The 23,267-nt window shown below is 53.7% G+C and overlaps 2 protein-coding genes across 4 annotated transcripts in view; one reads left to right on the top strand and one right to left on the bottom strand.

Moving 5' to 3' along the window:
* The window catches only part of DTX1 (deltex E3 ubiquitin ligase 1), a 40,228-nt gene extending 34,928 nt beyond the window's left edge, over positions 1 to 5,300 (top strand). Inside the window, exons 3-9 of the mRNA XM_030939284.1 lie at positions 402 to 463; positions 776 to 937; positions 1,250 to 1,311; positions 2,006 to 2,164; positions 2,258 to 2,419; positions 2,542 to 2,631; positions 3,987 to 5,300. Of these exons, the coding sequence (XP_030795144.1) occupies positions 402 to 463; positions 776 to 937; positions 1,250 to 1,311; positions 2,006 to 2,164; positions 2,258 to 2,419; positions 2,542 to 2,631; positions 3,987 to 4,211 (922 nt within the window). The 3' untranslated portion in view covers positions 4,212 to 5,300. The remainder of the gene's footprint in view (positions 1 to 401; positions 464 to 775; positions 938 to 1,249; positions 1,312 to 2,005; positions 2,165 to 2,257; positions 2,420 to 2,541; positions 2,632 to 3,986) is intronic.
* Positions 5,301 to 6,562: 1,262 nt separating this feature from the next.
* RASAL1 (RAS protein activator like 1) overlaps positions 6,563 to 23,267 on the bottom strand; it is a 38,580-nt gene continuing 21,875 nt past the window's right edge. For 2 of the 3 annotated variants that reach the window (XM_010368757.2, XM_030939282.1), the window contains 13 exons: positions 23,084 to 23,201; positions 22,786 to 22,939; positions 22,354 to 22,418; positions 21,956 to 22,068; positions 19,139 to 19,331; positions 15,211 to 15,348; positions 14,210 to 14,354; positions 12,830 to 13,002; positions 11,298 to 11,435; positions 11,075 to 11,210; positions 9,225 to 9,345; positions 7,910 to 7,962; positions 6,563 to 7,352 (listed from right to left, as the gene is read on the bottom strand). In XM_010368757.2, the coding sequence (XP_010367059.2) occupies positions 7,213 to 7,352; positions 7,910 to 7,962; positions 9,225 to 9,345; positions 11,075 to 11,210; positions 11,298 to 11,435; positions 12,830 to 13,002; positions 14,210 to 14,354; positions 15,211 to 15,348; positions 19,139 to 19,331; positions 21,956 to 22,068; positions 22,354 to 22,418; positions 22,786 to 22,939; positions 23,084 to 23,201 (1,687 nt within the window). In that variant the 3' untranslated portion in view covers positions 6,563 to 7,212. The other variant, XM_030939283.1, reaches the window with a different exon arrangement.

Genomic DNA, 23,267 nt, shown 5'->3' with positions numbered 1-23,267 from the left:
TTTTATGGAGATTAATAATGCTACATCTAACAAGCTTTGAGAGATGCTAAAATAGTTACAACACTAGTAGTTGGGTTTCAGGCACAGCGGCCAATGAAAGGAGCCCTCAGAGCCAAAGCGCCCTCTCGAGGGAGGAGCTGGCTGTAGGGTAAGGAGGGGTCTGCACTAAAGTCTTAAGGGTGCATCCCACTGGAACCTGGGCCGAGGTCCTGGCCACCCCCACCCCATAATAGGATGTCAGAGTAGAAAGAGAGTTTCCTGGAGGTCACTGCAGTTGGCAGAGAGAGGTACAAAGAGGCCAGGGTGTGTGCCCAGGAGCCAGAGACAGAAGGCAAGCTAGGTCCCCTGACGTGGCGTCGGGGGCTAGAGTCCAGCAGCGGCGTCTCCTCTTCTCCCCGCAGGGTCCCCGCGCTCCCGGTGAAGAACTTGAATGGTACTGGGCCGGTCCATCCGGCCCTGGCAGGTGAGGTCTGGCCCGGGGAGGGAAAGAAGGGCGGGGCCCACTAGGAGGCAGCCCGCCTGTCACCCGATGACCCCGCCCCCGAGATAGGCCGGTGGGCGTGGCCCGGAGGAAACGCCCCTTCCAGTGGGCCCAGGACACGGGGTGGGCGTGGCCCGCAGAAGGCCCTTCAGGGGCCTTCAAGGGGCTGAGTGGGTGTGGCCCGAGAGTGCAACCCTCCCACCCACAGGAGGCCCCCGGGATTCCCAGGGCCAATGGTCGGGGGTCTGGGCGGGGATGGCGCCCCGCCCTCTAACCGCGCCCCCCGACCCGCAGGGATGACCGGGATACTGCTGTGCGCGGCCGGGCTGCCCGTGTGCCTGACGCGGGCCCCCAAGCCCATCCTGCACCCGCCGCCAGTGAGCAAGAGCGACGTGAAGCCCGTGCCCGGCGTGCCCGGGGTGTGCCGCAAGACCAAGAAGAAGCACCTTAAAAAGAGTACGCCCTCCGCCCCCTGCCTCACACGAGATGAACCCCACTAAGCCTTGACCACAACTGTGTGACCTCTGGTCTCCAACTTATTCTTAGCATTTACGACCTCACCTCTATTGCCTGATCTCAACTCTCCTTGCCCTGGCCCCATCTTTCACCGGCTCTTGTTACAGCTAACCTCCAGCAACCCCTGACCTCTGACCCTGACCAACCCTTTCTACCCTGACCCCTGCCCTCTGACCGCTGACCCAGTTCTGAGCCAAGCCTTCAGGGACAGACTCTAGGTACCCTCAAACCCACCCCGCTGTGTCCCTGCAGGTAAGAATCCCGAGGATGTGGTTCGAAGATACATGCAGAAGGTGAAAAATCCACCTGATGAGGTGAGGAGGGGGTGAGGGGGTGGGGGGGTGGGGGGGTAGGGGGGAGGGCCCTGGCATGGAGGGGGCAGGAACCCTCACCCCTCCTCCTGGGTTCTGGGTGATACAGAGCTCTTCTGGTTTGTTCCTTTCTTCACTTTATGAGGTTTTTTGATGAATAGAAATGCTTACGTTTAATGGACTCACATTTATCCATCTTTTGATGATTGAGTTTTTGTGTCATTTTCACCCATATTTTCCACTAAATGTTTTTAAGTTTTGCTTTTGATAGTTAAGCCCTTAATTCACCTGGGGAGTGGTGAGAGAGCCATCTTCCTCTGTGACATATCAGAATTCAATATATGGGAAGGGGCTGGGCGCAGTGGCTCATGCTGTAGTCCCAGCTATGTTGGAGGCTGAGGCAGGAGGATCTCCTGAGCCCAGGAGTTCGACTCTGCAGTGAGCTATGATTGCACTGCTGTACTTCAGCCTGGGCAACAGAGCCTGTCTCTTAATAAAAAATTAAAAAATAAAAATAAAAAGAAGAAAAGAAAAGAAAACAATGTATGGGGCAGAGCTTGTGTCCTGTCTCCCTTTGCCAAATGGGCGCCAGAGAGAGTGTGGTCTGCTGCCTATGGTGACCCGCCGAGGGGCAGTGCTGACCCAGTAGGTGCCCCGCCCTTCCCAGTCCTCAGTCTCCCCTGCTGCCCACCTGCAGGACTGCACCATCTGCATGGAGCGGCTGGTCACAGCGTCAGGCTACGAGGGCGTGCTTCGACACAAGGGCGTGCGGCCTGAGCTCGTGGGCCGCCTGGGCCGCTGCGGCCACATGTACCACCTGCTGTGCCTCGTGGCCATGTACTCCAATGGCAACAAGGTGGGTTGGGCGGGACAGTGGCTGGGGAGTGGGCAGGGAACGAAGTGGGGTTGGGGGGCCACTGGGAACTCACTGCCAGCCTCCCCTGCCCAGGATGGCAGCCTGCAGTGCCCCACCTGCAAGGCCATCTACGGGGAGAAGACGGGCACGCAGCCGCCTGGGAAGATGGAGTTCCACCTCATCCCCCACTCGCTGCCTGGCTTCCCTGACACCCAGACCATCCGCATCGTCTACGACATCCCCACAGGCATCCAGGTGGACTCCCATTCTGCCTCTCTGGCCCCCAGCCCGCACTCCCCTCCGACTCCTCCAGACGCTCCTCTGCCCTGCCATCACCTGTTCATGGTCTAAATCCCTGCTACTGTCCCTCCCTGCAGGGCCCTGAGCACCCCAACCCCGGGAAGAAGTTCACCGCAAGAGGATTCCCTCGCCACTGCTATCTACCCAACAATGAGAAAGGCCGGAAGGTGGGTGCCCAGACATGAGGGCACGGGAGATAGGCGCAGCCAGGGGCTCCAGCAACCACTGGTCTGGGCCTGTGGTCCCCATCATTCCCAATCCCTGCTCTCACATTCCTCCCCAAAGCAGCACCCAAACAGCAGTGACCATGGCCACTGGCTTCACACATCTTACCTCCTTTCCCCAGCCGCTGAGGTCAAGGTCCTGACCCCATTTTATAGACAAAGATGCAAGGCTTCAGAGAGGGCAAGTCACTTGACCATGGTCACACAGAAACTAAGTGACAGAGCTTGGATTTGAGCCCAGGCAGTCGAAGCTCTCACCACCACCCTACAGGCTGTCTGATTTGACTTTCTGCTTTTCAAGAGCAGCAAGAAATCCAGATTTTCATGGGAAATCTCTAGGCTTTTGAATGTTAGTAACTAATTTACAAGTTGCTCTTTAATATAGTGTGGAGTCCAAACTAAATAGAGCAGAGAGCTGCCAGATACTTTCTTCACCCCAGAAAAAAAACAGGCAGGGCTGGGTGCGGTGGCTCATGCCTCTAATCCCAGCACTTTGGGAGACCGAGGCGGGTGGATCACAAGATCAGGAGTTTGAGACCAGCCTGGCCAACATGGTGAAACCCCATCTCTACTAAAAATACAAAAATTATCCGGGAGTGGTAAAGTGCGCCTGTAGTCCCAGCTACCCGGGAGGCTGAGGCAGGAGAATTGCTTGAACTCAGGAGGCAGAGGTTGCACTGAGCCGAGATCACCCCAATGCACTCCAGCCTGGGTGACAGAGCAAGACTCCGTCACAAAAAAAAAAAAAGAAAGAAAGAAAGAAAGAAACAGGCAGGCCCAGCACAGTGGGGCACACCTGTAATCCCTGCACTTGGGGAGGCTGAGGTGGGAGGCCAGGAGTTTGAGACCAATCTGGGCAACATAGTGAGACTCTGTCTCTCCAAAAAGTTTGTAATTTTAGCTGGGCTTGGTGGTGCCTACCTGTAATCCCAGCTACTCGGGAGGCTGATGTGGGACAATTGTTGGACCCCAGGAGTTCGAGGCTGCAGTGAGCTCTGGTGGCACTACTGCACTCCAGCCTGGGCAACGCAGCAAGATTCTGTCCCCGCTGCCAAAAAAAAAAAAAAAGGAAAGCAAAGGAAAGAAAAAACAAACAAATAACTTGGAAAGAGCTTTTACTGGCAGTTCAGGAAATACAAACGTAAAGGAAATGGCAAAGCCGGCAGTACGTAGTCGGTGCCAATGGATGAAACCATAAGGTAGCCATGATGTGGCAGGGGAGGGAGGGAGGCTGAGGCTGGTGGGCTGGAGGCTGCCTGTGACCTCCGCCCAGCCCCACCGTGTCCCTGTCCCCCCAGGTGCTGCGGCTGCTCATCACGGCCTGGGAGAGAAGACTCATCTTCACTATCGGCACCTCCAACACCACGGGCGAGTCGGACACCGTGGTGTGGAACGAGATCCATCACAAGACCGAGTTTGGATCCAACCTCACGGGCCACGGCTACCCGGACGCTAGCTACCTAGACAACGTGCTGGCCGAGCTCACAGCCCAGGGTGTATCCGAGGCTGCAGCCAAGGCCTGAGGCCCAAGGCTGCCCACCTTCCTTCCTGCTTTGCCCCTGGTCCGGCAAATGCCTCCTTCGCCAGGTGTGTCCTGGTGGCCCAGGTTCAGGGCTGGGGAGGAGCCTGCGGAAGGAGCCGCAGCCATTCAGGGGACCTGCCTGGTGGCAGCTGGGATGAAGAGAGATGGCATGTCAGGCTGGCTCCGAATCATAGCTCCCTGAGAGGGCTGTGCAGAGAGTACTGGAAACCTCCCTACCAAAAAGACAGAGACCCGCCCCCTCACACACAAACACACATGTCCTGTTGAACTCATGCACGCACACCCACGTGCCTCTACTTGCCCCCAGGCTGGAAGAGAAGAGACAGAAAGACCCCATGACCCCCCCTATGTGGATCCCCATCTGTGTCTCAGTTGCATCTGTACAGCCTTGTCTGCAAACTGGAGGATGCAGGGCAAGCTCTTAGGGGCCTGCCAGGGCTCGGGGGGCAAACAGGGACTTGGGAAACTCAGTGTACCCCCGATGCCTCACCCATTCCATGTCATCACTCATGTCTGCCACCCACTGATTGGGCAATTGTGGGCCCATGGGGTGGAAGCCCCCAGATGACTGGGCAGTTCTACAAAAGAATGGCCAGCGCAAGCGGGGACCAGAGGGTCCTGATTTTGTGTTTGTCCCTCTTCATCTCTCTGGACTCTGATCTCCTTCTCCCTTCCCATCTCCAGGCCTTCTGTCTGTCCCAGATAAAGGCACTGTTCTCCCATCCTCCCTATCCCATCCTCTCCACCAAATCGCTCCCAATTCTGAGAGCCAAAGGCTGGCGCTTCTGACTTCAGGAGCGAGAGGAGGAGGCCTAGTTTGGGCCCATGTATTTTAAAGCAGAGTAGACAGCAGAGAGTCAATTTCCCTTTCGTTGGGAGTGGGCAGTGGGGTGGCTAATCGTCTCCGGCCAACCAGGGGCCCGTTGCCCAGGCAACTCACCAGCTCTGCCTCTGCTGATTGGCTGCCACGGTGGGAGTCAGCCAAGATTTAAAGGTATGCCAGCGATTGCTGTTTTCAAAACCTACCAGTCCCACTGTGGGTGGAGAAATAAATGGTCTTTCTCCTCCTCGCCTGGTCTTTTCCTGCCAAGAGAAGGGTGGGTGGCTCTGTTCCTGGGGGCTGCAGTCAGCCCCATTGGGGAGTGATGGCTTGCAAGAGAATGGCAACTTCAGGGTCATTGCCTCGGGCCGGAAGGGGTGGGGGCAGTGGAGCAGTGACAGACCCTCCTAGTCCTAGTCTCCAAGAATGCAAAGGTGAAAGTACCCTTCTCTTTCACAAGAGCACGAGGCCATGTACACGTCTGCTCCCTGGCACAATGACAAGAGACAAAAAACAAGGAACTCGGGCGGAGAACTGGGAGCCTCAGGGAGAATACGGAGGAGCTGGGAGACACTGTGATCAGCTCATCAGGATCTCGGAGCTCGTCAGGACCCTGTCCGTGGGGAGGAGGGTCAGGTTCTAACTAGGGAAAAACAGGGATGGACCCCAGCCTTAAATCAGCCTCTGTGCAACATGCCAGGACGCCCCTGCAGCTCTGGTGGATGCTGCGGCTTCGGGCAACCCCTGCTGGCCAGCCTCGGGATAGCGCCGTGTCTTTCCTGGTCTACTTGATCCCCTGCCAGGTAGGCTTTGGTTTCTGTCCCACCCCCTAGTGACACAACACCGGAAATGAGTCCTTGGAGGCCCTTCCAGTTCTGCCAGTCACGTGTTCCCAAACATTTGTACTCCGTGGTTCATTCTCAGACAAAACCTCAACCCAAACCCTGGCATATAAAATTGCAAGCCAGGCACTGTGACTCACGCCTGTAATCCCAGCAACTAAGGAGGCCGAGGCGGGAGGCTCATTTGACGCCAGGAGCTTGAGACCAGCCTGGGCAACATAGCAAGACCCCTCATCTCTACAAAAATTTAAAAATTGGCCAGGCGTGATGGCTTGCACCTGTAGTCGCATCTGCTCTGGAGGCTGACGTGGGAGGATCGCTGAAGCCCAGAAGTTTGAGGCTGCAGTGATCTATGATCATGCCACTGTACTGCAGCCTGGGCAACAGAGTGAGACCCCGGACTCTAAAAATAAGATAAAATAAAATTGCCCACTCCCCAAGCCTATGGTCCTCAAAGCTGATGCTCATCCAAATGACCTGAGGAATCTGTTAAATAACCCTGATTCTTGCCCTCATATACCTTCAGATTCTGAGTCAGTAACTGGCTGGGCCTTAGAAGTCTGCATTTCTAGCAGACATTCCAGCGGGTAGTCTTTGGCCCACAGTCAGAGAAACCCCTCCCTGGCTCCTGAACTACCTCATTGGAATCCAGTTTGAAAACCACACATCTAGACTTTCCTTCCTCTTTTTATACAGAGTAATCTGAGACCCAAAGAGAGACAAAGAGCCTGGCCCAAGGTCTCCCAGGCTCCAAGGGTCTGAGTGTGGCACACTGGACCCCCACCCAGCCTTGGTTCTTCCTGAGGGTACCTAATTCTGGAAGCTTGTGGTTGGGGTCCTAGGCCAAGGGCAGGGTACAGAAGAATCAGTGAGGTTATAGGGATTAGCAGACACAAAAACAGGAAGGAGTGAGCCCATTTAGTGCCTATCTGGGGCAACAACATCACATGGGCTTCAGGAATTCAGGTCCAGCTGTATCCAGCAGCTCAGAGCCAGGCTGGCCTCCTTGGTATGGATAGAGGCCAGTTTGGTGAAGCAGAGACCCCGGTCTCAGTCAAATAAGTCAGATTCCTTATCCTATCCACTCCAGTCTGAACCCAGAGAGCGAGATTCACTCAGTGCAAAGCTGGCCCCTGCCAAAGGACTTCCATGCCCTGAGTTCTGGACTCAAGGCACACAGGACTAGGTACATCTCTGGGAGCCTCCAAACCACAGAATCAAAGAGGAACAAGGAGACAGGAGATTCCTGGGGCAGGATGCGCCGAGGAGAGGGCCCCCCACCTCCTTGCTCCTCCTTCCGGACTAGCTGTGGCATTTCCTTAGGGGCCAAGTGGGCCCAGGGCCGCCTTCCCTCGCTCTTGCTGCTGGAACTCCTCATGGGCACGATCCAGGTCTGCGAGCACCTCCAGCAGGCGGGCAGCTGCTGTTCTTTGCCGGGCCAGGACCTCAGGACAGGCCCCTAGGAGGGAGACAAGAGGCCACAGGAGCTCAGCCAGTCCAAGGCATGCTGCTGTAACCCGGACCCGATGGTTTCTCATGCTGCAGATGTGCCTTGTGCCCTGAGAACCCTAAAATCCGTAAGAGTCCCCACACACAGCCCTGTGGCCTGATGATGGACTGGAAACACAGGAGACAGTGGGGAAGCGCCTGTGAGGAAAAAAGGACCTCCTTAACCCCTTAGCTTACTTTTTTTTTTTGGTGGGGCGGGGTGGAGTCTTGCTGTGTTGCCCAGGGTGGAGTTCAGTGGCATGATCTCAGCTCATTGCAACCTCCTCCTCCTGGGTTCAAGCAATTCCCATGTCTCAGTCACCCCAGTAGCTGGGATTACAGGTGTGCACCACCACACCCAGCTAATTTTTAAATTTTTAGTAGAGACAGGGTTTCACCATGTTGGCCAGGCTGATCTCGAACTCCAGACCTCAAGTGATCCACACACCTTGGCCTCCCAAAGTGCTGGGATTACAGGTGTGAGCCACTGCACCCAGCCTTTACCTTCTGTGGTACAAGAGCCCTTACCTGTGTCTGCCTCCCGAGTTGTATCCATATTAGAATCCTCCAGTAATTTCAGCCTGGAAGGTGAGAGGGAGAAAGACAAATCTGGTCCCTGATTCCCAGTCCTGATTCCTACCCCAGAAATTCTCTGAGAAATTAGTTTTCCTGAATCATCACCATCACCATCTACCATTGTCATTATCATCATCATCATCTACACAGCAAACATTTCTAGAGTGCCAGATACTATTCGAAACCTTTTACATGTTTAACTCATTTAATTGTCATGACAAACTCATATGAGGTAGGTATTTAGTATTAGCTCCATTATGCAGATGATCACTGAGACACAGAGAGGTTAGGTAACTTGTCTAAGGTCGCACCGCATCAGCAGCATCATCATTACCACTTACTGAAAGCTAACTATGTGGCCAGGCACCTACAAAGTGCTCCACCTGTATTAGCTCATCTGATCCTCAGGACAACCCACAAGGTCACCACCATTAGTATTCCCCTTTTCCAGACGAGGAAACTGAAGTACAGAGAAGTTAAGCAACTTTTTTAAGATCACACAGCCTGGTTGGGTGCAGTGGCTCATGCCTGTAATCCCTGCATTTTGGGAGGGCGAAGGCAGACAAGTGGATCACTTGAAGTCAGGAATTCGAGACTAGCCTGGCCAACATGGTGAAACCCCATCTCTACTAAAAATACAAAAACTAGTCAGGCATGGTGGCGGGTGCCTGTAATCCTGGCTACATGGGAGGCTGAAGCAGGAGAATCGCTTGAACCCGGGAGGCAGAGGTTGCAGTGAGCCAAGATCATGCCACTGTACTGCAGCCTGGGCAACAGAGCAAGACTCTGTCTAAATAAATATATAAATTTTTTTTTTAAAAAAAAAGATCGCACAGCTAGTAAGTGGCTAGGTCAGGATTGGAACCCAGGCAGGTCAGCTTCAGAACCCACTCTGTAGTGAGCTGGGACAAATCTCTGTCACCAAATAACAGTGATAGTGATCCTCATGCCAGGAAGGGGAAGAGATCTATCCAAGGGCATTTAGCAAGCGCAGGGGGCCAGGATTTTATGTCAATTGTGCCAGGGTCTCTGGAGCCCCAGGTATTAAAAGATCCCAAGACCCAGTTCTGTATGAAGGACCCCTCCCACCGAGGATGCTTCCCAAGCCCTCACTGCGTAGACACCCAGTCCCCACCCTGGGCCAGGCCCCCAGGGAAGATCCACCAATGCACACGGAAAGAATGAATAAATGAACACAGCAAGGCCACGGTGGGGGGCTGGCTTGGATGGTCATAGGAGGTGAAGTGGGATGGGTGGGGGCACCCACCTGAGCTGGTCCCGCCCCAGGAGCAGCTGCCGATACACCATCTGGGCCTCAGCATCGGGATCCAGTGGGTCACTCCAGTCCCCCAGGGTGACAGCTGAGTGTGTACGGCTGCAGCCGGCGGCTGAGGGGACACAGCTTCATTCATCAGTAATGCCCCCTCCCCTTCCAGAAGCCTCCACAACCAGGCTGTCGCCACGCCGTGCTCCATCTAAAATCCCTCGTCAAACCTACTATTTCTAGGCCACACGCGGTGGCTCACGCCTGTAATCTCAGCACTTTTGGAGGCTGAGATGGGAGGATCACTTGACCCCAAGAGTTCGAGACCAGCCTGGGCAACATAGTGAGACCTTGTCTCTACAAATAATTTAAAAATTACCCTTGGGTCTGGAGCAGTGGCTCACGCCTGTAATCTCAGCACTTTGGGAGGCCAAGGTGGGTGGATCACTAGAGGTCAAGAGTTTCAGACCAGCCTGGCCAACATGGTGAAACCCCGTCTCTACTAAAACTACAAAAATTAGCCAGGCATGGTGGTTCATGCCTGTAATCTCAGCTACTTGGGAGGCTGAGGCGGGAGAATCGCTTGAACCTGGGAGACACAGATTGCAGTGAGCTAAGATTGCACCACTACATTCCAGCCTGGGCAAAAGGGTGAGACTCCATCTCAAAAAAAAAAAAAAAAAAAAAAAAAAAAATTAGCCTCACATGGTGGCACATGTCTGTGGTCCCAGCTGCTTGGGAGGCTGAAGTGAGAGGGCTGCTTGAACCCAGGAGTTTGAGGCTGCAGGGAGCCATGATTGCACCACTGCTCTCCAGCCTGGGCAACAGAGAGGTTCTGTCTCAAAAACAAAAATAAAAAAACCCACTACTTCCTTTGAATCTTACATCCTCCACTCTCATCCAGCCCCACTTCTGCTCCCTAGACTTTAGCAGTAGCCTCGCCTCTCCCAGTACTCCTCTCTCATTCTAGGCTCCAGTCACAAAGACCTTTTTCCAACCGTCAGCCTACCTTGTCCCAACCTCCAGGCCTTTGCTCATGACACCTGCAACACTTCCTTAGCCCCAGCTCCCAGTTCTGTCTCCAACGTCGCTGCTTAACTTCTGCTCTACTCAGGTCGCATTTAAGCAGCACCTCCTCCAGGAAGCCCTCCTTGAGTCCCCATCCTGAGGCTGGGTCAGAGGCATCCACTGGAATCTCAAAAGCCTCATGTTGGCACTTATAACATTGTATTAAAGAAAGGCCGGTCGTGGTGGCTCACACCTGTAATCCCAACACTTTGGGAGGCTGAGGCGGGCTTATCACCTGAGATCAGGAGATCGAGACCAGCCTGGCCAACATGGTGAAACCCCGTCCTCACTAAAAATACAAAATTAGCTGGGTGCAGTGGCACACACCTATAAACCCAGCTACTCAGGAGGCTGAGGCAGGAGAATCACTTGAACCCGGGAGGCAGAGGTTGCAGTGAGCTGAGATTGTGCACTCCAGCCTTTGCAACACAGTGAGACTCTGTCTCAAAAAAAAAGGAAAAAAAAATTTGGGTTATGCACTCATCTTCTTTGAGAACAAGCTCATGATGTTTAGGCGCCACGGGTTGCTGGCACCTAGTGAGTAGAAATAACACGTCGCATGCACCAAGCAGCGTCCTATGCTCTTTGTGTAAATCAAGTCATTTAATTATCACAACTCCATGAGAAAGGCACTGTTATCAACCTCATTTCACAGTTGAGGAGACTGAGGCATAGAGAGGTTGAGTAACTTGCCCAAGGTTGCACAGCCAGCCCAGGCGGAAGCGGGACACCCACTGATTGACGGGTACGGCCGGCAGAGCCTGCAGTCCGCGCTGCCCCCTCACCTGAGCGCTCAGCCTGAAGGCAGCAGGTCCAGCGTGCGCTGCGGAAGGCACCGGGGTGGCAGGCGGCAAGCTTGTCCGGGTTGGGGGCGCTGGCCTTGCGCAAGGCCGAGAGCCACTGGTTGAGCTCGTTCACATTCTGCAGCGGGTGGGAGGCGATCAGGGGGCGGGTGGGAACCGAGGGACGCCCCAACGCCACCCGCTCCCCATCGCGGCGGGGTCTCACCTTGCACTGGAGGTAGGTGGTGTGCAGCGCCCCCGCGCCGTCCTGCGTCACCACCTGCATCACGTGGGGCAGTTGGAAGGCGCCCTCGTCTACGCGCTCCACGGCGCGGATGTGCGACACGGGGATGGAGTGGCGCGTCTGGGGAAGAGGATTGTTGCTACAGGATGGGCTGGGGGCTAGGGCCGGGGTGGGGACAGCTTCCGTCTGGTTGTGTGCGGCAAGTGGAGTCAGTTCCCAGAGGCGGGACATTCAACTCTGTAAGTCTGTGCTCTGTGTGCTCGTCCATCCATCCATGTGAGCTGTTGGGTGAGTCCTGCTCTATCCTTTTTTTTTTTTTTTTTTTTTTTTTTTTTTAAACAGAGTCTGGCTCTGCCGCCCAGGCTGGAATGCAGTGGCACAATCTGGGCTCACTGCTACCTCTGCCTCCCAGATTCAAGCGATTCTCCTGCCTCAGCCTCCCAAGTGGCTGGGATTACAGGTGTGCACCACCACGCCAGGCTAATTTTTTGTATTTTTAGTAGAGATGGGGTTTCCCCATGTTGGCCAGGCTGGTGTCGAACCCCTGGCCTCAAGTGATCCTCCCACCTCGGCCTCCCAAAGTGCTGGGATTACAGGCGTGAGCCACCGTGCCCAGCCACCTGTCTAAGTGACAACTTCTCTGGGAATCCGTTTCCTTATTAATAATAGCTACCAATTCTATGGTGCTTGGGACTTTACATTGATCAACTTATTTAATTATCACAACAAACTTCTGGGGTTGGTTCTGTTATTCTCTCTGTCCTGCAGATGAGAAAACTGAGGTGCAAGAAGATAGATGACCCTTCCAAGGTCACTCATCGGTTGGACCCAAAATTGGAACCCAGAGAAATGACCACTAGAATCTCTGTTCTCCTGATAAAATAGAAACAGTAAGTGTGGACTCCCTTCCCAGCATTAGCTGTCATCATCTACTGGTGTGCACACAGCTCCCCATTCGGGAGACTCCAGCACGTGTCTCGGGACATTCTAGTCATGAACACCAGCCCCACAAGGGCAAGATTTTCACCTGTCTTGTTCACTCCTGTATCTCTAGTGCTTAGGACACTGACACATAAAAGGCTCAATAATGTTTGCTGAATGAGTGAACGAGTGAATTAATGCTTGGATGAATGTGCCTGAACATCTGCACATGTTCCTAGTGAACACATTCAATGTTATGAGTCTGTCTAGCATGTGCCCTAGATCCGGGTGGGAGCATTGGAGAGCGGTTCAGCATCGTCCCTGTCCTGTGTGCCTCCACATCTGGGAGGCATATCCCCGCCACCGCATGTGCACATTCTGAAGGATGTGTGATGGTGCCTGTCTGTGTCCTGTGCCCACATTGGCCTGAACTTGTGAGCAGAGCCTGTCCTGAGAGTTTGTCATTGTTAAGTTGTTATGGCACCTTGGGGCCTTGCCCCACTGTGGGCCTCAGTTTCCCCCTGTGTACAAAGAGGCAGCATCCTGAAAAAGGCCACCCCTGGAAAGCCCTCCATTGTGGACGGGAACCCCACCTGCCACTCAGGACTCTTGGAGAAGGAGAGGGTCTCCCCGCTGAGCCAGACGTAGCGCTTCTTGAAGGCAAAGCGCGTGGCCAGGCCGGCGGGCTCCTCCTTGCGCTTCAGCAGATAGCCTTCTCGAACAATGGCTGAGGGCGGGAACAGGGCCCGGGCTGGGATACCAGCTTCTGGGAAATGGGAGAAGAGAGGTGGTAGACAGTGAGCCCTCCCTATCCAGGCTTACCTTACTCCACTAGCATGCCCAGGGAGGACCTCAGTGGATGGGCATGGTTCTCTGCTCCCCTAGAGGTGGGAGGATGAGCACGATGACTTCAGACTCCACTGCCTCAATAGGGAATGCAATCATGGAGGCCAGGAGGAGGGGGCGGGCAAAGTAGCCCTTAAAGACCTCTCTCCAACCAGAGAAATTTGTAGACAGTGTGCAGGCAGCCAGCAGGGGTAGCCACACCCTATGGGATCCCACCCAGGCAATGTCCTGCATCTAACCATGCTCAGGGAGTCAGGACACAGCCCCACCACCCCACCCCAGCACCACAGGGACCCCACCATGCCACAGCCAGGCTCTACGTTCTGACAGGTTGCTCCAACGGGACTGGGATCCAACTAGGTCATGACCTGAACCCCACATTATGGTATGGACTCAACCACAACTTTTCTGCTCCAAATCATCCTGTGATTCTGTTTCACTCCAAGTCAAAGCTAAAATTCTTCCCAAGGCCTATGGGGCCCCACATGATCTGGACCCCACCTCTCTGGCCTTGCCTCTTTGCCTCCCCACTGCCCCCACTTCACTCTTCTTCACAGGTGTCCTCAATGCCGCTCTCTGTCCCACCTCAGGGCCCTTGCACATGCTGTGCCCTGCCTGGCACTCTTCCCTGGGATTCTCACGGCTCTCTACCTGTTCCCTTTCAGGTCTCTGTTCTTTCCTCCTCTATTTTTCCCCTTTAGCACTTACAGCTCTCTAACATACCACATAACTTGCTTATTTATCTTGCTAATGGCCTGTGGTCCCCAACAAAATAAAACCTCTGTGAGATCAGATTTTCTCTATCTTGTTCACTGCTATATCCCCAGCACCTAGAACTGTGCCTATTATTTAGTAAGCGCTTAATAGATGTCAATTGCATGCACACCATGCCACGATCCTGCCCACAGCCACATCCCCACGTTGGCTAGGATGGCCTGGAGGACAGCACCTGAGCTCTGTTCATCTCTGGGGCCTAGCACAGTAAGTGTCAGGAAATGTTAGTTGACTTGACTGACCCATAGATTCACATTCTCAGTGCTAAGGAGCTGGCGGGGGAAAGGGGAAGTCCCTGAGTGGTGTCCCAATTGGGTTGAGAAGCCTGATGTGGCAGGACCACAGGAACTCACCTTCATCCCCATCCACATCCACCAGCCGGTCCAGGAAGTCTCTCACACGTGAGACGCTCTGCAGCAGGAAGGGGTGCAGGGGGGCCATCCACAGTTCCTTGCCCTGGCCCAGCTGCTGGCCCAGGTTTCCGATGCTCTGCACAGCCTGGAGCAAAGAAACGAGGGATGCTGGGGCCAAGGTCACAGCAGAGGGGAGGGCCCTCTGTGGACTGCTGGCTCCCAAATCAGTGCTCAATAAAAGAAGACTCTTATTGTCAGGCACAGTGGTTCACGCCTGTAATCCCAGCACTTTGGGAGCTGAAGTAAGCCGACCACTTGAGGTCTGGAGTTCGAGACCAGCCTGGCCAACATGATGATACCCCGTCTCTACTAAAAATGCAAAAATTAGCCAGTCATGGTGGCTTACACTTGTAAATTCAGCTACTCCAGAAGCTGAGGTGGGAGGATCACTTGAACCCAGGAGGCAGAGGTTGCAGTGAGCCAAGATCGTGCCACTGTACTCCAGCCTGGGTGACACAGTGAGACTCGTCTCAAAGAAAAAAATAAATCAATAAGAAGACTCAACACCTTCCTTGAGTGATATCTGTTTCCCCTTCCTCTTTTTGGAATCTGCACCCCCCAGTGACCTTATTCTGTTCCCTCCAAAGCCCAGACCCTCCCCCAGCCAGGACTGCTCAATCCTACCTTGCATACTGTCATGCAGAATCTCAAGTTGTTGCCCTTTGCAAAGGATGATCTAATTCATACTAAGGTGTGAATGACTGCTAGCCTGCTTTCCACTTTCCTTCTGTAAGGGTTGGGTTTTCATTTCCAAAGGGGAAATTGGAGTGCATAATGACTGTCTTCACCCTTGGGATGGAATGCTAATGGTCGTGTTTCAGACTTGGCTTTCTTTGGGTGTTCTTTGGGTCTTCTGCGGGTCTGGCCTCCCAGCTCTGCTCCTACCATGCTTTTTTCCCTGGCTAAGAGCACCCAGGATGGGGGAACCCCACGGCTGGCACCTTGGCAAGCAACAGCAGTGAGCGGCTGGTCTGGGGGTCCGCGTGTTGGTCCCGCAGGTCAAACAGCTTTGGGGTAAGGATGGCGGGCGCGAAGAATCGCAAGAAGAGAAATCCGCTGATGGCCAGGTACTTCACATCCTGCTGGGAGGAGCAGCAGGTAAGAGGAGCCCCCCAAACCCATTTTCCAGCTGGGTAAACAGAGGCAGCAAGGACTAGAAATTCGTGGTGCAAAGAGAAGTGGGATGGGGAATTGACCAGGAAGCCACAATGGCCGACCGAGGAAGTTTTTCCTCTCTGGGCCTCAGTTTTCCCACCTGAAAAATGAAGTAACAAAACCAATCCTACGGAAGCAGATTTGGCCAGATGTCCTCAGAGTTGGCTTTGTGCCAAGCGCTATGCCAAGAGCACAGCCCTAAGAGGGAGGCACCATCATGATTCCCATTTTACAGATGACGAAGCAGAAGCTCAGAGACATCGAGCGATTTGCCCAGGCTCACACAGCTAATGAGTGACAAAGTCAGGATTCAAACCCAGATCTGTGATTTATGGTAATAACAGCAGCAGGACAGATACCTCTCTATACATTCGCTTATTTAATACTCACCCCAGGAAGGATTATATCTCCATTTTACAGCAGAGGCAACTGAGGCCCAGAGAGGGAAGGTCCCTCACCTAAGGTTACACAGCTATAAGTGGCAGAGCCAGGAGTTGGACTCAGGCAGGATTTGAATTTTTTTTTTTTTTTTTTTTGAAGCAGAGTCTTGCTCTGTTGCTCAGACTGGAGTACAGTGGCACGATCTCTGCTTACTGCAACCTCCACCTCCCAGGTTCAAGTGATTCTTGTGCCTCAGCCTCCTGAGTAGCTGGGATTAAAGGCGTGTGCCACCACATCTGGCCAGTTTTTGTTTTTTGTGGTTTTGTTTGTTTGTTTGTTTGTTTGTTTAGTAGAGATGGAGTTTTACCACGTTGGCCAGGCTGGTCTTGAACTCCTAACCTCAAGTGATCCACCCACCTCAGCCTCCCAAAGTCCTAGGATTACAGGCATGAGCCACCTCGTCCAGCCAAGGATTTGAACTCTCTGTTCTTTACCACACTCTCTTACCATTCAACACCAGCTACCAAGGAGCCCTCACCAAGTATTAGAAACCAAGCCTGAATTATCACATTTAGTCCTCAACCCCGTGTGGGTAGGTAAGTGCTATTATCCCATTTTTTCAGGTGAGGAAACTGAGGCTCAGTAGTGCACCCAGTCTAATGGGCTCCAGAGTCCATCCTGTGTGCACCTCCCCACCTCCAACCTCTGCCCTCTACAAACTAGAGTATGGTTCTCCTCCACGTGAATCCGGGGCCTGGCCCATCTAAAGGTAAGGCTGCTTCTCCAGCATCAGCAGAGGTGACTCAGGGAAGGGTGCCCCTCCATCCTGGGTGCATCTTGCTCCCCCCAGACCAGCTCCCCACCCACCTCTCACACTTGCCCGGCTATATTTAGCCTGAGAGTCTGCGCCTGTGTTTATTTAGAGGTTGTAGTCACACATGAAACAATGCCCTCCCCAGGGGCATCTTGCTACCTTCCTGGGGCATCTTGGCCTTGACAGTGAGCCCTGCAGGAGCTGGGTACCTGGAACGGCCCACAGGGAGCACATTCTCCTCCATCTGGAGCCCTGAACTGTCCCCAAGGCCACCACTACCCCACCGCCATCTGTAGTCCAGGGTCATTTTAGTCTTCCCATCAGCTCATTTGTTTCCTCCTTTTTGAGGGCGAAGAACCGGTGTCAGTGCAGCAGAGAAAGGGGCTTCCTTGGGTTCCCCGGGCCTGAGAAAGTCCCTTCTCCAGGCCCACCTTGGGGGCTGAGAACTAGAGGACACTTGGGTGTCACTGATATTGACTCACCACACAAGATCTAGGCTGTCTGGGGAGCTGGCCTCCTCCCTTTCTTCCCTGTTCCCTGCCACAGCTGTGCCCCACTTAACACCTCTGCTGGCAGCCCAGGTGAGAGCCCAGCAAGATGAGGTGCAAGCCAAGCTACATCTCGGTGTCAAAGCCCAGAGCTTACTCCTCAACTGGGGCGAGGGGAGAGACCCCAGCTGGGAGTCTAGAAAACCCTTGGCTAAGGTGTTTTACCTCTCTGTTCCTCAGTTTCCCCATCTGGAAACAGTAAGTGGAGAGAGATGTGGCATAAATCAAAAGCTCTCAAATGAGGCTCTAGGAAGTGGGTTACGACACTGCCAACATGTAACAGGTCTCAGATCTTTCTGCAAAGTGAACCCTGGGTCTGATACATCAGCACTACATAAGAGTTCATCTCAGCCGATGTTATCTGCAAGTCAGGACAATGACAGCCACCTCAGGAGGTGTGCTGAGCATTCAACCAGGGGGTCGCAAACTGGCCGGTCCAACCACAAATGTTTTGTAATGCTTGACCCAAAATTCTTTTGTGTGTTTGGTTTTCAGGTAAATTCATGCTGACATTTTAAAAATAAGAGTCCAGGCCGGGCACAGTGGTTCACGCCTGTAGTCCCAGCACTTTGGGAGGCTGAAGCAGTGGGATTGGTTGAGGCCAGGAGTTTGAGATCCTCCTGGGCAACACAGTGAGACCCTGTCTCTACAAAAATAAATAATTAGCTGGGTGTGGTTGTGCACCCCTCTAGTCCCAGCAACTCAGGAGGCTGAGGTGAGAAGATCACTCAAGCCTGGGAGATAGAGGCTGCAGTGAGCTATGATCGTGCCACTGCACTCCAGCCTGGGCAACAGAGCAAGACCCCATCTCAAAAGTTATTAAGAAATACATACATACATACATACATACATAAATTACAGACCTCACATAAAATCCAGAATCTCTAAAGATCTGGCAGTACTGGGCTTCCATTTCTATACAGCAGTGATCCCCTGGAGCTGCCCCCTTTAGACAAGCTCTGGGGGCTCCAGTTGGTCACAGTCTGTATGACTCCCTACCACCCCACGCGCTACCTACTTTGTTCTTGTGCCTCACCTGCCTGAAGCTCACAGCATCTGAGTTTTCAACTTTTCTATCCGTTAGTATAGCACTACACCTGCAGAGATTTATTTTTAGACTTTATTCTGGGTGTTTCTGAGCACTTACTGTATGCCAGATCTGCATTCTTCTCTCTTCCTCTCTCTGTCTTACATCTGGAATTTTAAGAAGCACTTACTTTGTGCCAGACTCTATTATTTGCTGGTTATGAGCACAGACTCAGGAGCCAACCTGCCTGGGTGAGTGCCAGTCCCAATATCACCCCTTTCTACCTGTGCGACTTAAGCTCTCTGGGCCTCAGTTTTCTCCTCTGTGAAATGGGAATAATCCTGGTATCCACCTCACAGGCTGCATGTGATGATTAGATAGGGTAATAAATACATAAATCACCTAAAACAAGATCTGGCCCATGGTCAGGCTACCAGGCTATAGAGTATTAGCTGCTATTATTATATTTATTATTATTTGTTTTATTTATTTATTTATTTATTTTGAGACAGAATCTATCTCTATCATCCAGTCTGGAGTATAATGGTGCAATCTCCGCTCACTGCAACCTCTGTCTCCTGGCTTCAAGCGATTCTCCTGGCTCAGCCTCCAGAGTAGCTAGGATAACAGGTGTGAGCCACCATGCCCAGCTAATTTTTGTATTTTTAGTAGAGACAGGGTTTCACCATGTTGGCCAGGCTGGTCTCAAACTCCTGACTTCAAGTGATCCACCCTCCTCAGCCTCCCAAAGTGCTGGGATTACAGGCGTGAGCCACCGCACCCGGCCAATTTTTATTATTATTATCATTCTTGGGACCCGGACCCTGCCAGGAACGCTATCCCCAGGCAGCCTGGCTTCTGGTCCCAGCTCTGTCCTGACTCCTCCGAGTGACCCTGGACAAGCTCCAGCCCGTCCCCAGGCTGGGCCTCCGATCCCGGCGCACCTGGTGCTCTGGCTCAGGGAAGCGTTCCTCCACGCGCCGGTGCAGCTGCTTGAAGGCGAGGCGCATAGCGGGCGGGCAGCGCCCCACGGAGCCCACGATGGCGTCCACGATGGGCCCCAGGTAGCCCGTCAGCAGCCCCAGGCTGGTCTCCCGCATCTGCTCCTCCGAGGGCGCACCTTTGAAGGAGATCCTCCTGGAGGGGCCGGCGGAGCAGCTCAGACTCCGGACACAGCATCTGCCTGCCCCAAACCCTCCACCGGCCCCGCTGAGCTCAGAGGGGACCCATCTTCCCCCGACCTCCGCAGCCTCCTTCCTGCCCCTTCCCACCGGGCTTCTTGCTGTTGCTTAAACACGATGAGCTCATTCCCATCTTGCAGCCTTTGCACTGGCTCATCTCCCTCCCCCAGAACACTCTCCCGTTAAATGTTAAATCTCCACAAGACTCCCTTCCTCACCGCCTGCAAGTCTTTGCTTAGATGTCCCCTCCCCTGTGAGGCTGCCCCTGTCCTCACCCTCTGGAATACTGCAGGCCTCTCGCCTCCCTCGTTTTTTCCATTCCCTGGTCCCATTCAATAACCTTTTTCTGACCAGGCACAGTGGCTCATGCCTGTAATCCCAGCACTCTGGGAGGCCAAGGAGGCAGGTCACTTGAGACCAGGAGTTCAAGACCAGCCTGGCCAACATGGTGAAACTCCATCTCCACCAAAAAATACAAAAATTAGCCCAGTGTGGTGGTGCACGCCTATAATCTCAGCTACCCGGGAGACTGAGGTGGGAGAATCGCTTCAACCTTGGAAGTAGAGGTTGCAGTGATTCACTATCGTGCCACAGCACTCCATCCTGGGTGACAGAGCGAGACTCCATCTCAATAAATAAATAAATAAATAAATAAATAAATAAATAAATAAATAAATAAATCTTCTTCCAGATGCTCATTATCTGTCTCCCCCCAGAATAGGGACTTGGGACTGTTTGTTCCCCACTGTATCCTCAGTGTTCAGCCCAGAGCCTGGCACTCAATCACTGTTTTGTTTTGTGGATGATAGAACAGCATTTTTCCATCTGCAATTATTGTGTTCCTTTCTTTCTCTACAGATTGAGGGTCTGTCTTGCCCACACCCAGACTGAGAGCTGGGGGTTCTCAGCTCCACTGTGTCCTGGACCTAACGTGCTGAGCCCTGGACTCGTCTCTGGCACAGTCTCTTTTAATCCTAACAGCAACTTGATGGGGTAAGTAGCCTTACTTGTTGCCATTTAACAGACAAGAAAACTGAAGCTCAGAGAGGTTACTGGGGAGATGGTACAGCTGAGAATAGAACTCAGGACTGCCAACTCCACAGCCTGCCTGCCACCCTGCCCTGCCCAGGTCCCCAGATAGCCCTGTCCCCATGGGTGCCCACTGAGTTCCCTCCATCGTTATCAAGTGTGCTAGGAAATGCCCTCGACTTGGAGTCTCACAGGTGGACTGTGCCCTTCTGCTTAGGGCCTGGGATCAAATCCCTGCTTTGTAACTTCCTGGCTGCGTCGCCTTAGGCAAGTGGCCTTCCCTCTCTGAGGCTCAGTTGCATCATCAGTAAGAGGGGTCGTGATGCCTGCCTCTAAGGTAGTCAGAAGGTGTGGACAGCACAAGGAATGATCCTCTCCTGTCTCTGCCACGGTCCCCAATGGATATCCCAGCAACCATTTTCCACAGCCCCAGGCTTGTGGGCTAGATAGGAGAAGGTTCTGGAGAGAAAGGAGGAGGAGCCCACGGAGGGGTGGAATGACGCCCTAGCCACTGCTCTGCTTCCTCCCAATCTCATTGAGCACTCCACGATCTCCCTTGCAGGCAGGCCCACTCAGGGACCGCCAACACCATAATAATAAAGATCACTAATGTTGGGGACCCCCAGCAGCACAGCAGTAAATATCATAATGTCAGGGATCCCCAGCAGCACAGTAGTAAATATCGCTAATGTTGGGGATCCCTAGCAGCACAGCAGTAAATATCACTAATGTCAAGTACCCCCAGCACCACAGTAATAAAGATCACTAATGCTTGTGGAGCACATGCATGACTCAGTTAACGGAGTAGAGGTCATGAACTCCACCTTTCAGGTGACAATATTCTCACCAGCTGAATAAGGGACATTTTAGAAGTAGTGTGTGCATTAAGTAGAAGAACATAGGATCAATATTTTGGGTTTTTTAATCTTAAAAAAATCTGATTATGCCAGGCGCGGTGGTTCACGCCTGTAATCCCAGCACTTCAGGAGACCAAGGCAGGAGGATTGCTTGAGCCCAGGAGTTTGAGACCAGCCTGGGCAATGTGGCAAAACCCTGTCTCTGCTAAAAATGCAAAAACTTAGCTGGGGGTGGTGGTGTGTTCCTATAGTCCCAGCTACTCCGGAGGCTGAGGTGGAAGAATTACCTGAGCCCGGGAAGTTGACATTGCAGTAAGCCGTGGTCACATCACTGCACCCCAGCCTGGGTGACAGAGTAAAACCCTGTCTTGAAAAAAAAAAACAAAACAAAAAAACAAACAAGAAAACAACTTAACCACTAAGGAACAGAAGTTTTGGCAACTTTGTCCACCAATAGTGGCAGAGCTAACATTTGAACCTAGGGAGCTTAGCATCAGAGTCCTGACCATAACCCCTATACTACACAGCCTGAAGACCTAAGGATGTGTGTGTAAGGCTTTGAGCTCAGCCACCGAGCTCCTGAGCAGTCGTAGCCCCCGGGTGAGTGGCAGTCAGCAAGAACCCAGCCCCCAGACAAGGCTCCAGGTAGCCAAAGGGGGCCGTTGGAGGGTCAGAGTCCTCGGGCTTTGCTCACCGGCTGCGGCCCAGGTCCATCTTGCAGGGATCCAGCTCCATGTACTTCTTCTCCTCAAAGACGCGGCTAATCACAGGCTTCAGGACCTCGTGCAGGTAGGGCATGCCCACGAGCTGGGGGCAGGGGGCACCACACGGGGTGGGGCTGAGGGCGAGGCCAGGGCATGCCCATGAGCTGGGCGCAGGGGGGACCATGCAGGAAGAGGTTCAGAGAGAGGCCAGGGCTGGGGTGGGGGACACACCCGGGTGCAACTCAGGGCGAGGCCGGGCACCAGCCACCAGCACTGCAGCTCGGCTACTCAGCCTCTGAAGCCAGCCAAGTGAGGGAGCCAGGGAAGGCACTGGGAAGGAGGTTCCCAAGGAAGCTGCGCCCGGTCCCCCAGGCCTTCACCTACTCACCTTCATAAACTGTTCCATCGACTTGGATGCCAGGGAGTTAGAACGGAAGAGGGTGTTGGGGTCCACTGGGAGGACAGGAGGAAGTGTTTGCTGGGATTTAGGGAGCTAGACCTAGCTCACCCCACTCACCCAAGGTGGGGGTCATGATTCTTCCAGCCCCAAGAATCAGGAAGACCCAAAACGTCAACCCCATTCACAGTACAGAGGCCCAGAATGGTTAAGTGAACTGCCTGAGGTCACACAGCTCACAAGTAGCAAAACCAGGGCCTGAGCCGCAATTGGGCTCCCAACTGTCTGGGGTGCACAGCACAGGGACCCACAGAAAAAGGAGCCCTTTCCCTCTGCCTGATGCCTCCCCTTTTCTCCCCCAGGGACCCTCCTGCAAGCCCACCATTGAGGGCGGTGATGTCAGGGGTTGTGCAGGCAACTCACTGGTCCGAGCCACCTCACGCTGGGTAAGATAGTCCAGAAAGCGTCCAGCCAGTCCCCAGCCAAGAAAGAGTTTCACCAGCTTGGTGGCAAGGTCCTGGCGGCAGTCCCCCAAGGTCAGCTCTTCCAGCAAGGCCAGGGGGCTAGCAGTGTCCTCCTGGGTGGGGGCGGGAGACAAAAGTGACCTTGGCCCCTGAGACCCTAAAGCAGATGAGCCTAGATAGGGCTCTGTGAGGCAGGGGGAGGCCAGGATCCAGACCCCCGGCACTCTCCTGGTAGCATTGCATTGCTACACACCCACCTCTGCTGGCCCCAGCACAGACTCCATGAGCAGCTCCACGAGAGGCTGGTAGCACTGGGAGGGCAGGACGCAGTCCTCGATCAGGCGTACCTTCACTCGCAGGGCACCCAGGTTTCCCCTGTCCAGGATCAGATCACAAGAAAATGAAAGATCTGGCCGAATGTGATGGCTCACGCCTGTAATC

This window comes from Rhinopithecus roxellana, chromosome 10 (genome assembly GCF_007565055.1).
Source record: "Rhinopithecus roxellana isolate Shanxi Qingling chromosome 10, ASM756505v1, whole genome shotgun sequence".
Taxonomy (NCBI): Eukaryota; Metazoa; Chordata; class Mammalia; order Primates; family Cercopithecidae; genus Rhinopithecus; species Rhinopithecus roxellana.
The sequence above is the reverse complement of the archived record's forward strand: the minus strand, read 5'-3'. Positions and strand labels throughout refer to the sequence as shown.